We start from the raw sequence: 13573 nt of genomic DNA on the forward strand, positions 1-13573 counted from the left end.
TTTCTTCCTCTGCTTTGTACAAGACAATGCATGGAATTACTAAAGCTTGTCAGCTATGTTTGACCTTTTTGTGACCTTTATGACAATATAGTTCTGATGCAATTTGAAAAAGTTCTGTTTGTCAGAAATTTTTTAGTCAAGTACTTCTAGGAAATCTTTTTTAAATCTAAGGTCAAGTTATGTATCTGCGACCTTTATAATACAGGAGCTATTCGATGCGATGAAAGACTTAACACCAGAGATGGCTCTCACCAAGCAATATGAGGAAGAGGCAGAGAAGGCGAGAGCGGCTGCTGATAAGTACAAGGTAGATGTAGTGGCTAAGATGGCTGCTCAGCTCGAAGAGTCTAAGGCAGCTAAACTGGCGCAGGAAGAGGCAAAGAGGAAGGAAATGGAGGAAGCTATAAGGTAAGTTATTTCAAATTGGGATCAAGTTCTCTCATGTCACTGTTAATCAATCTCTCATTCTATTGTTTACTCCATCTTTACTCTCTTTTCCCATTGCTCCTTTGTCTTCTCATTCTTACATTCCATGCTCCGTCTTGTTACATTTCCATTTGATGCCGTTTTCCCACTTGCCCTTTTTCTCCTTCCACCAACCCCCCTTTTTTCCTTTTCTTCCTCCTCCCCTTTTCGCCCCCTTTTTTCCCTTTTGTTCTCCTTTTCAACCCCCTTCCACCCCCGTTCTCCCTTATCTCCTTTTTTCTACCCAATTTTTCCCTCCCTCTCTTCCCCTCCCCTCTTTATTCTAGCTCTTATGATCTCACCCCTTTGCAACTCTTGTCTTAGTCCTTTCCACCACTTTTTCCCTTTTTCATTTACTGCTCATCTTCTTACTTCCTTTCTCCTCTCTTTGTCTTCCTAGACAAATCCAATCAGTGTAATTTTAACAGAAAAATGGAAGAAGAGTTTGAATTGGAGAAAAAGAAGGAAGAAGAAAGGGAGGCAGCAAGATTGGCTGATAGGCAGCGACTACAGGAGCAACAGCTGAGAGAACGACAGCAAAAGGTGTGTTAGTTTATTTGCTAATGAATACTGTGAGAGTTACCCACTCTTGTTTCATTGAGTCTGTTTAGTCATTTTTAAACAAAACCTTTCAAGGCTGGTTACTCATAAATTATAGTTTGTGAATCATCTTTGTAAACCCTCTCATATACTGTAGTATTCGTTCTTCATCATTACTAGTGCTGTTTTAATGCTACAGGAAGAAGAGGAGATCGCTAATTCGGCCAAGGATGAGGATGAGAGGGCGAAGTTGTTGGCTGAGCACAAGGAGACCGTGAAGAAACTGCAGGAGAACCTCGAGGTGAGCGCACTGGCTAGTATCAGGTCTTAGTTATGAAAGTACTTGCATTAGAAGTACATGTTAGTAGCGTTACGTTCATTGGCGCTGCCTGCTGCTCGGGCATTTGCATTGCTTATATCGCTGTTTTACTAACCTTCTCGCTGCCAGCCTCATCTTCTCCATGTGATCATCTCTTGGACGGTTTCAAATATGACCACATCTAAATGCAGCTAGTCAGTTGCAAGCTCTTCTACTGCCACTAGTACGACCTGATCTATGTTACTAAGTCACACTCTACCATTAGTGCGTGTCTGCATTAGTCCATGTAAATGTTATGCATTTCAACTATCTTTCATCCAAATTTCACATGCATATGCTCAGTGCCTTCTGCCAGGTTGCCAAAAATCTTTGATTTTAAAACTCCATCTGGTTCCTGTGAACCAGCCTCTAAAACACCCCCTTGCTGCATATCTGTTTGATAATAAAAGAAATAGCAGGCATCTCCGGGATTATGGCTAGTATTATGTAATATTACAGTAACATAATAATAATATAATCTATTAGTATTTGATTATAGAATTAGCAAAAAAATCAACTAGAAGCCAGGTAGACAGATAAGATACCCAAAAGCCTTTCCTGCTGCAATTGTTGTGGCTACTTGCATGCTTCTGTGACACTCAGTTTCTCACAATTATAACATTGCTATACAATTGCTTTTGTTTCTAGCTACAGTTGAAGGTGAATGTATTGAACCCTGCATGCTGTCACAGTTGACATGGTGTTACAGTTGACATGCTGTCACAGTTGACATGCTGTCACAGTTGATTTAGACTAGACTACCTTTAGGTTACATCTTGTGATGTCCTGTAGGCCACAGTTGCTCTCTTTAGTTCATATTCATTGTTATGTGTAGATGAACCTCTCTTGGTGCCTCTTAATGTTATGTGTGTGTTCTTTCTCTCCAGCATGTTATAGTAGATGTTTACTAGTCAGGCAGATCAAATCGCTCGTGTCTACTGACTTGACTGCTCTATGTTTAGGTGCTCAGTTCACATAGTGTTTATAAATAGATTGTAAATCTCTCAAAGGTGCATGTATGATATGTGTGATGCATGTATGATATGTGTGATACATGTATGATATATGTGATACATGTATGATATGTGTGATACATGTATGATATATGTGATACATGTATGATATGTGTGATACATGTATGATATGTGTGACACATGTATGATATGTGTGATGCATGTATGATATGTGTGATGCATGTATGATATGTGTGATACATGTATGATATATGTGATACATGTATGATATGTGCGATACATGTATGATATATGTGATACATGTATGATATGTGTGATACATGTATGATATGTGTGATACATGTATGATATGTGTGATACATGTATGATATGTGTGATACATGTATGATATGTGTGATACATGTATGATATATGTGATACATATATTATATGTATGATACATGTAGGTATGATGTACATGCATTTAAGTTGATGAGTTGACATGTACTCAGGCATCTTGGTATTTTTTTATGCCTCCTCTTTTTATGTAGAGTTTATAGGAAATGCTTCGATGATTAGCTCACCTCATGTTTATAAATAAACGGTAAATCTTTCAAGTATAGATTTGGTGTACATACTTTAGAGTTGATGTACTTACTTTATAGTTGATGTACTTACTTTATAGTTAATAAATTGTTGCGGACTCAGGCATCTAGTTGTAAATGTCTGCTAAGTCACATTTACCATATTTATGTAATTCTTATTAATATGCATTCAGAGTGAGAAGGAGAAAAGCCATGCGAGTCTTCAGGCTAAATTAGAAGCGCGCAGGGAAAGACGGGCCGCCGCTGAGAAAGCCCGTATTGCTAAAGATCTACAGCAAAAAACTGATGAACAGAGGAAGCAGGAACTACAACATAGGAACCTTAATGCAGACGATCTTGCTAACACGTATGTTCATAATTTTTTCATGCTGTTTTTGTACTAGTGTCAGTAATTCTGTATTCTTCCCTGTTGACGCAGCTTAGTTGTATGTAGTTAGTTGTATGTAGTTAGTTGTATGTAGCGGTGTTTATTCCGTCAAGTAAAACCAACTTTGTGCTTTCTTGGCTGTGTATACCCGATTTGTATAGGTATACGTTATTTTATACATACATGTATATATTATATATATAATACATATATTTGATATATATCAAATATATATAATATATATTATATATAATATACATTATGTATATTATATAATATATATATTATATATATTTTATATGTGTAATATTTATATATAATATTATAATATTAATAATAATAATTAATAATAATATAATAATAATAATAAATTAACATTAACAATTAACAACTCACATTTTGAGGAAGGTCCTCTCTTAGTGGAGTTGAGGAAGATGTTGGATCCTTTGGCCTTTTGTTAAGACCCGGACTCAACATGGACTACAACCAGTCACCTACCACCACACGACTGTGAAGAAAAACTTTTACAACAATAATAAATCAATAATAATATAATATTAATATAAATAATATTTAATATATATATGTAATATATATAATATATTTATTTACTATGTATATTTATATACTGTATATATTTATATACTATAATATATATTATGTATATTTATATATATACTATATATATATTATGTATATAATGAAATGACTTGCATGTTTTATGAACATGATAGACGAGTTAACTGCTGCATCATATGGTTAAGTTCTACTGTGTTTATTATATACATTAAAAATAGCAAAAGATGTTATAAATATTCCATTTGTTCACATAAAAGACAAAAAAATTAATACTCATGTAGGTTACAAAGATTAAAGTGTTTTGTAGCACAAAGGTAAACTTCCTTGACGTCGAAGGAGCAGAAACCAAACAAGCCGCTCTGAGGCCAACCACGGCGGCACCAGTAAAAATGTCACAGGTCGGAAGCGAACAGCCGGCAGCAAAGACATCAGCAGTAGCAACAGTAGGTCCAGTCTCAGAGAAAGACTACATCTCAATGCTTATGTCCTCACCTCTCTTCCAGCAAGTCGAGGAATTACAGAGCATGCTTGACAAGCAGTCAGGAGTTACTTCCTCCCATGTCACAGGTTTGTAAACAGCTCTACTGGATAACCATCGTTATAGAGTTATAATACGTAATGAGTTTGTCTTTATTTGATATAAGCTTGCTAGTTCAGGTTAGCTGATTGTGACACTGTAGCAATAGTTACACCAAGTAGGGGGTCTCATCCCTCATGAAAATGGCTATTCCTTATTATTACAGTTTAACCCTTTCTCAAGCATAGCCAAATTTACAAATGCATGTCGCCGATATTTTGCACTCTCTCACTGGCGGAGCATCTTTGATGTCGCTAGCATCTGCATCTTTTAAAGCAGATTGTCATTTAGGTAGAAGCATCAGACCAAGTCACGCAATGGACTACATTATGTAAAACATATTAGACTGATGTATTTATTATTATTGGTTGTTGCTTATTATTACAGTTCAAAAACTGTTCAACAAGCATCCAATATCTTTGTTTATATTCTCAGTACAATGATAGTAAATAGTGTAAAAGATCCTGCACCACTCTTTGCCTCTTCACACCAGAAAAGTTAACCATTTCAAGTTTGCTAGTACTTTGTATTTTATCAGTATCAATCAGTTATCAACGCGTTATAATAAAAAGAGTGGTACAATAGAAGTGCATGCATCTGTCACTCTGGAGTTATCCTCCTGCACCGAGGGACAACATCACAATCCTTCATATAGTTTAGCCCCAACCCTCCGTCTCCGAGAAAGCCGGCTGGTCCTTTTACTTAACCAGCTGGCTCTCGTCAGGTTAGACCTTTCCTAGAACCAACTGGCCCTGGTTTGGTAGTCGGCTGGCTTCTTTCACAATAGCACTGGTGTGACAAACGGGAAGTACTCATTTTAGCAGTATGTCAGTTGATGACAATGAGTGCATTTTACTGTCCATTTGCAGGTACAGCAAAGAAATTAGAGATCAAGATGCTGCTGTGATTAAAATATTTCATTGGTTGGCGGGCTCAGGAGTTTTCACGCTTTGTTAATTTTTTTGAAGGTGGAGACTACTCAGTGCCCTACCTTGATGTCAAAGATGCTCAGTGGAAGTGTGAAGGAGAGCTTGTTCCTGTAGATATCAGAGACATCACCGCCTCCCAGTTTGTCATTTACCGATTTGGAGTGTTTGTAGCCAAGCTTATGGAAGAGCTGACTGGGGTGCAGCCAGTGTCCATTCTACTCGCCTCCAAACTACCTCATAATAATTACACTAGAAATGCATACAGGTGAGACATCAGCATCGGCTGGTTGTGTTTGTAGTTGTCATCTCCTGCTGTGTGAAATATGCAACTCTACTAATACTGCTAATTGTACTAGTACTAATATTACTACTACTGCTAGTAGTAGCGGTAATCATACTAGTATTAGTACAATTACTGCTATTAGTGCTAGTGGTAGTGATAGTAATACTACTTCTATTACTAGTAGTATTACTAGTACTATTAGTACTCTAATAGTAGTACTGTACGTAGTACTGTAAGTACTACTACTAATAGTAGTACTACTAGTAGAACTACTATTAGTAGTACTACTAGTACTACTACTAATTATAGTAGTAGTACTAGTAATTTTAGTTTTTTCAATCACTTTACAAGGTATGTTGATAGAGTAATTATTGCTTGTTACCACCCATGAATCAGTTATTATTAGTTCATTAGAATTAGTTCATCACCACTTGGTTACTCCTGGAAGAGCGCACACTTATACAAATATTTACTTTGTTCTCTAATTAGTTCGCTCACTTGCTTATTTCTGTGTAATTCTTATCAATGTATTCTCCAGGCACTCATTCTACTTTGAGCGCGCCAGAAACATCTTGTTTGTACGCAAGGAGAGACTGGAGAGTATTGGAGAGTTCATACTGGTCATCGTGCACTGCCTCAGTCATATAGCTATGGGCGACCTTACTGATGATGCTCAACCTATGTTCCTCAGGGCTTTCTATAAAGTATGTCAGATACATTCGATGATAGCCATCAGTTAGACCAGACTGTTGGGTTTTAGTTAGAAATTAGTAGTCGCTGAAAAGCGATGAAAAGTGTTTTTATTAGCATTATTTGGATGTTCAGTGTGAGCTCGCATACTGTTTAGTGTTTTGTTTGTCTCATTGTGATTGCGATTATTTGAAAGGCTCTGAAGGTCGTCTGCCAAGATATGTTCTTCTCAAGATCAAGGCCTTCAGCACCAACAATGACAGCTCGTCTCACCAACCGCTCGTCTCTCGAACTGGCATTCAAGCACTCGCACACGTCTGCCTTCAAGACTGATGTGCTTGCAGAGCTCATTGAACTCAGAGTTGGACCACCAGAGAGGTTTGATAGCAAGGTTAGTAGCTTATCTCTATTCACAGGTATGACTTTAGTTCACCACCATCACATTTTTATCTTGCGATTGTTTTTAAGACTAGATCTGATTTCATGTCAGAGCAAATTTTCCACCAATTATATTGATTTTATATCAATTGAAGAGTTAGTTTGTGCATCTTCTTGTCATGCTTTTACATCTGGTATAGTATCACATTTACCTGCTCTCAGTGACAGTTTACTACCATGTGAATTGCATCATCCATTGTTAAATATTTATTGATTAAACTTAATGTATGATGGAAACCTCTAACATTAATGATATGCTAGGTATATGATGCATATAATAATGCATATATATAGCAATGAGACAGTGAGCTGATCAATGTCAAAATAGCTATCATGTTGTGTAGTTTAGTTAAAATTGCGTGCTTCCAAATGAGACTTCATAATGTGCGCTGATGAGCAGTTTAATTTGACTAGTTATTGTTTTTTACTTTAAAATTTTGTACCCCCTTCATTACAAATTTTGGTTGAAAATAACACCACATGAATGGGGAGTCTCAATTTTAGTTAAGATCAGTATCATCACATGTTAAAGGAGCGAGTAGTGTAGGAAAAAGTGTGTTTGGTTTTTCGGAGACAGCAAACTGCCATCACATATGTTCTTTTTAGTTCCAGTCTCCATCCATTGTGGTACTTCTCTTTCATAAACCATTAAGTTCAATAATTCCTGCTTTTATCTAGCATTTCTAACATGTTTATTTGTATCATAGAACATTGATACACGCCTGAAGCTCCAATCAAGTGATGCTGAGAATGTAAAACTGAGACATTTGCTAAATGAACGGGGAGGAACGAAACCTTCCTTAGATATTGTGGAACAGAGGCTAGCAGAATTGAAAGGACTCGATATCTCTGCCAACATCAAAAGGTATGAATGTCATCTCCGAACTCCATGTGTTATGATGAATAGGTATATCTGGAACTCAGGTTACACCTTTTCTGTTACTGTAAGATTCACATCATGACATGAATGGATAAGTTGCTGCTGCCATGTCACATCTATGTTCATTCACAACTTCTGCTGAATAGCGTCTTTGTCTAGCTCCATCGCTCCTACTCAATATACTGCACTTTCTTACATCTACTGTACTACTATTTTTCCTCTTTTCATCTTCCTACTATCTATTAAGGTTTATAACAAATTTGATACTAATATGAAGATTTAAGATTTTTGCTTAGTGACAAATTCATCTCTTAGCAAAACATATCATGTTGAATATGAATTTCTATGGCTAAATATGTCCTACTATCCTTGTTCTGGTTTATTATTAAGTCTACCACATAGTTCCTTGCTTCTAACACTGTTTACCTCTAATCAGGTCTGATGTCAGTTCAAAGGCAGCAAAGAAAGACAGCGATGTGGAGCTGAGACAATCACATCTTCTCAGCAAGCAGCTTGAGCGGCTGGAAAATATATCGGATGATCTCAACACTCAGTTGCTTGAGGTGAGTGTCTCTAATAGATAATTTACTGTTGATGATGTCACGTTTTTTTCTTACGCCTTTTAACTCTTTCTCTACCGTAAGCCGATGTATTGGCTTATCAATAAGGTTTCACCTTTTTTATTACGAAGCCCACACATTAGCTAGACCAATCAAATTTTGTCTCCAACAAAACCACCTTATTGCCAATCACGTGCAACCAATAGAAAATCTTTTGACTCAGCAATTCTAATTATTTTTTGAAACGGGAAAACCAGATCGTTATCGCCATGACAGTAAGAAACACACAGCGTTCGTGAAACGCAAAGAAACCGTCAGAAATTTTGCGAGAGTTGGATTCACTAAATAATTTTATACTTATTTTGTAGAGAACTTTGTTGTGAATAAGTCGCATTTAACAGTAAAATGATATCTGTTTTTATTCTCGAAATATTGCTTAAATACTAGCAGTTTATCAAACTTTTGAAAATCCGTTCGAATTAATTTGGTCAGAATAACGAATTTAACGCGGTAGTGAAAGAGTTGAAGGTGGTAAGGATCACACAGCTTTTCGATGATCTGGTGTTATAGATTTGTGAAGAGAAGTGTTGGCTAAGCAATGTTTACTTCGCTCCAGAGCACAAAAATAAATGATAAATAATTGAAGTAATCACATACAAGATTTAGCAATTTCCCTTAATAGAACTAAGTAAATAAGCTAAATGTAAAACCTTAAACTATATGTAAAAATAAGTTGTTAAAAATCAGCAAAAAAGTTTTAATTGTTACTTTTCCTGAAAGTGAGAGGTAGGGTGAGAGGTAGGGCGAGAGGTAGAGTGAATGGTAGAGTGAGTGGTAGAGTGAGTGGTAGGGCGAGTGGTAGGGCGAGAGGAAGAGTGAGAGGTAAAGTGAATGGTAGAGTGAGTGGTAGAGTGAGTGGAAGATTGAGTGGTAGAGTGAGTGGTAGAGTGAATGGTAGAGTGAGTGGTAGAGTGAATGGTAGAGTGAGAGGTAGAGTGAATGGTAGAGTGAGTGGTAGAGTGAGTGGTAGAGTGAATAGTAGAGTGAATGGTAGAGTGAGTGGTAGGGCGAGTGGTAGGGCGAGAGGTAGAGTGAATGGTAGAGTGAGTGGTAGAGTGAGTGGTAGAGTGAGTGGTAGGGCGAGTGGTAGGGCGAGAGGAAGAGTGAGAGGTAAAGTGAATGGTAGAGTGAGTGGAAGATTGAGTGGTAGAGTGAGTGGTAGGGCGAGTGGTAGGGCGAGAGGAAGAGTGAGAGGTAAAGTGAATGGTAGAGTGAGTGGTAGAGTGAGTGGAAGATTGAGTGGTAGAGTGAGTGGTAGAGTGAATGGTAGAGTGAGTGGTAGAGTGAATGGTAGAGTGAGAGGTAGAGTGAATGGTAGAGTGAGTGGTAGAGTGAGTGGTAGAGTGAATGGTAGAGTGAGTGGTAGGGCGAGTGGTAGGGCGAGAGGTAGAGTGAATGGTAGAGTGAGTGGTAGAGTGAGTGGTAGAGTGAGTGGTAGGGCGAGTGGTAGGGCGAGAGGAAGAGTGAGAGGTAAAGTGAATGGTAGAGTGAGTGGAAGATTGAGTGGTAGAGTGAGTGGTAGGGCGAGTGGTAGGGCGAGAGGTAGAGTGAGAGGTAGAGTGAATGGTAGAGTGAGTGGTAGAGTGAATGGTAGAGTGAGAGGTAGAGTGAATGGTAGAGTGAGTGGTAGAGTGAATAGTAGAGTGAATGGTAGAGTGAGTGGTAGGGCGAGTAGTAGGGCGAGAGGTAGAGTGAATGGTAGAGTGAGTGGTAGAGTGAGTGGTAGGGCGAGTGGTAGGGCGAGAGGAAGAGTGAGAGGTAAAGTGAATGGTAGAGTGAGTGGAAGATTGAGTGGTAGAGTGAGTGGTAGAGTGAATGGTAGAGTGAATGGTAGAGTGAATGGTAGGGCGAGTGGCAGGGCGAGTGGCAAGGCGAGAGGTAGAGTGAGAGGTAGAGTGAATGATAGAGTGAGTGGTAGACTGAGTGGTAGGGCGAGTGGTAGGGCGAGAGGTAGAGTGAGTGGTATGTGGTATTACTTACTCTAACGTTGAATAAAAAAATATCATTTAAATTAACTTTCACATTTACCCTTTTACATTTACATCATTATCGATATCATCATCCATCTATTCTAAATAGTGATAAAGGTGGAATATCGTCTTAGCTCCAACTTTGTGTTTATTCAATTGTTTTCAATAAATGTCTACTGTAGATATATTTTATGTTTAATAAGCTTACAGCTAAAATATTAGTGATGATATAAAATGTTTTTAGTGGGTTTACTGAATAATTTTAAGATAAATTCATAACAAATATACCTTTGTATTTAGTGAGACTGCAACTCCAACATTAGTAATGCAAGCAAAAATAGTTTTCGTCGAACGCAAGAGTTAGAGGTTTCCTTAGTTTGTTTGTGTTGAGTGAGATTAATTTTGCCTGTATCAGTCAAGAATAATATTTCTCCTAGCCTTCCTTGTATTATCATAAGCCTTTATTTACATATGAAATTCTTCTGTGGACGTCCCGTGCAGGTTCTTGAGAAGGAGTCGCAGTTTGATGACAAAGAGTCTGATGTCGCCAAAACTCTAAGTAAAAAGAAATCATCTATCGCAAAGTCAGCCAAAGATGTCCAGACAGAGATACAGAGGAAAAGACGTGAGCTTAAAGGAAGCTCTAAGAAATAAACATGACAGTTTATCTTGATTGACAATATGCCATAACAGCTGACACCTGTCAGTGCTTGTCGACACTTCTAATTATGGCTAGACAGAACCAGTATATAAGTCTCAAGCTTATATCAATTCTTTATAGAATCCTTGTTTTAGTTTATCACTACGGTAATTATCTTATTTCTACAGAGTAATCTTTACTGTTTGAACCGTCCACAAATCCATCCACCGACTCTGGTGTTCCATAAAACCGGAGCTTTTTGCTCAATAACTAAATAACTAAATATATTGTATTCTGTGGTATTTTACACTGCTGTATTTGCTGTCCATTTTCTACGTTATTTATTCCCACATATTTTATATACTATTTATCATGTTCTTGAATATCAATAAAAGTCTTAATTTATTTCAAAGTTTTTTCAGTTTTGGTAATTCCTATTTCATGATACATTTAATGCCACGAAAAATGATAGCATTGTTTACAAATGCAAGATTTCCTCTGCTTGGCTAGCACTGCGCTAGACATATGATACTCAACTGTCAGTTACACAACAGTGTTATTATACTGAGTAAGTGGCATAATTTAGTTGCCTAAGGCTATGTTAACAATGGTATTTTCGGTTTAAAGAGTGTACACAAGATTATAGCCCGGGCAAGAGAAAATTGACAAATTTAGTAACTATAATGTCTCGTCGGGCTGTAGACCAAGGGAGAGTATGATGTAATAATACCTTCTAGGGCTGTAGACCAGGAGAGTGTATGATTTAATTTTCATATCTCCATAGTACAAGACACTGAATAGGCTCTCATTGAGGATTTCATCACCACATTGTAAGCATGCTGTTGATCACTAAACATGGTCAACCTTTCTAGACCATGTTCATGATTTTATGTTTAATGAGTTTTTGTTTATTATGAACGGAATTTTTATAGATAACTACCTAGCATGCAAGATGAAGGAGCAAGATTAGTAAAGACATTGAGTTATAAACCCAAATTCAGTCTCACTTTGATGCAGTTCAGCATTATTGAATGAAGACTATGGTAATCCTGACAATGCCAGCAAGTGTGTGTTCATCCCATGGAGCTTCTTACTGAACAACCAGATACACAGAACAGGTGCTTCTCAATGTGGGCACTCTTGTCATTATACAGTGCTAAATATGCCTACCACTGTTAAATAGCTGCAAATTTATCACAATGCAGCACAAGAGCTTTTAGCTGCTAAGAGCAAGTGATAGTAATACATGTGTCAACTCCGACCTTGATATCAAGGTTAATAAATCTTGCCAATTTAAGGACACTTGAAGCATTGATCGTGGATTACTGCATCAAAGTTTAAAACATTGTTTATTACTAATTTTTTAGACTACCTAGGTATACTCATGAACAGCAGGGTTTTAGTGGATCTCAAGTTGACCAATCGTATGATTTTTTTATTCTAAATTGACCAATAGTAAGGATCTGCTCAATCTTCAGTTGACCAATCATAAGGGTTTTGTGGATCTTTATTTGAAAAATAGAAAAAAAAATTTGATGTTCAGCTGGACAACTGTATAGATTTGGTAGATCTGAAGTTGACCAATAGTTGAGGTTGGAGAACTTTAGGTTGACAAATAAGAAGGGTTTGGAGAATTTCAAGTTGACAAACGAAAAGGGTATGACCTTAAGCAGAGTCATTCCTCAACAGAGCAGCTAGGGCCATAGTCTTCATTATGTTCTTCAATAGTCTCTGCTATATCAATCTATGTATATAATAATCTATGATATAATCAAATATATTGTAGCAAAGAGAAGTCTCAAAAATTTTGCTATAGTTACTTTTACAAAATTGCAGAAATCACTGTGGGTTGATCAAGCAACGTTTTTCAACTGCCACTTTGTAAGCACCACTTTTATCTAATAAACTTTTTCCTCTTTTAGAGTCAATTTTTTAATTTGACTAAATTAGTTCAACGAGTAGAAGTATTTAAATAATTCAGCAACAATTCCTTTGGAATCTGCAAGTTAGTTAGGTAGGTGTACTAACTACTAACAGAGATGTCTGGAGTCATAAAAAAACTCAATGCGGCTGGTCCGGATGAAAGACCCGTTCTATTTATGAAAGAAGCGGTTATTAAACCCCTGGCTAAAGACTGGAATGACCACGAGTTCTACGCAGTTCACATGTATGTGAAGGAGCCAGCAGAAATGGGTATGCTTCGTGAATATGACCTGCTGTTACTCGAGCTGTGTAAGACAGACGTAAATGAAGGCCGCGTCATTGCGAAACAGCGTTCAGGTAATCCTCTTTTCGGTCTTTTTGGCAACACAGTAAGTTACAATATGCTCACCTTACAATGTACACATAGATCTTCAGTATCTGGACGTCTACTGGAAGGACTGATCTTTAATGATGACTTGTATTTTTCTGATTCAACTTTGGCCATGAAAAGTGAAAAGTCTAACGATAATGACTATGATGCTGCTCGCGGTTGTTGGACGAAAGACGTTATTTACCCAAATGGTTACAGGTTTGCTGAATACACTTACAAGCATTCAGACTGTGCAACAGACAAAGAGATGCATATTAAACTTTTACCATCAGACCTTGATTATGTCTCTAAGTTTATGATTCTCAGTTTTGCCTTCAAGTTTGCTGTAAAGGAGTGTCAGTTTAACAGTGACCTGCCGAGTATTC

General features: G+C 37.3%; 1 protein-coding gene across 1 annotated transcript in view; it reads left to right on the plus strand.

Annotated features, from left to right (window-relative positions):
• Positions 1-11153, plus strand: part of LOC137398177 (uncharacterized) — a 300195-nt gene extending 289042 nt beyond the window's left edge. Inside the window, 11 exon segments of the mRNA XM_068084283.1 lie at positions 206-408; positions 894-1008; positions 1205-1306; positions 3095-3267; positions 4175-4434; positions 5413-5638; positions 6195-6360; positions 6543-6737; positions 7492-7649; positions 8101-8227; positions 10756-11153. Of these exon segments, the coding sequence (XP_067940384.1) occupies positions 206-408; positions 894-1008; positions 1205-1306; positions 3095-3267; positions 4175-4434; positions 5413-5638; positions 6195-6360; positions 6543-6737; positions 7492-7649; positions 8101-8227; positions 10756-10908 (1878 nt within the window). The 3' untranslated portion in view covers positions 10909-11153.
• Positions 11154-13573: the final 2420 nt, after the last annotated feature.

Source organism: Watersipora subatra, chromosome 6, assembly GCF_963576615.1.
Source record: "Watersipora subatra chromosome 6, tzWatSuba1.1, whole genome shotgun sequence".
Classification (NCBI taxonomy): Eukaryota; Metazoa; Bryozoa; class Gymnolaemata; order Cheilostomatida; family Watersiporidae; genus Watersipora; species Watersipora subatra.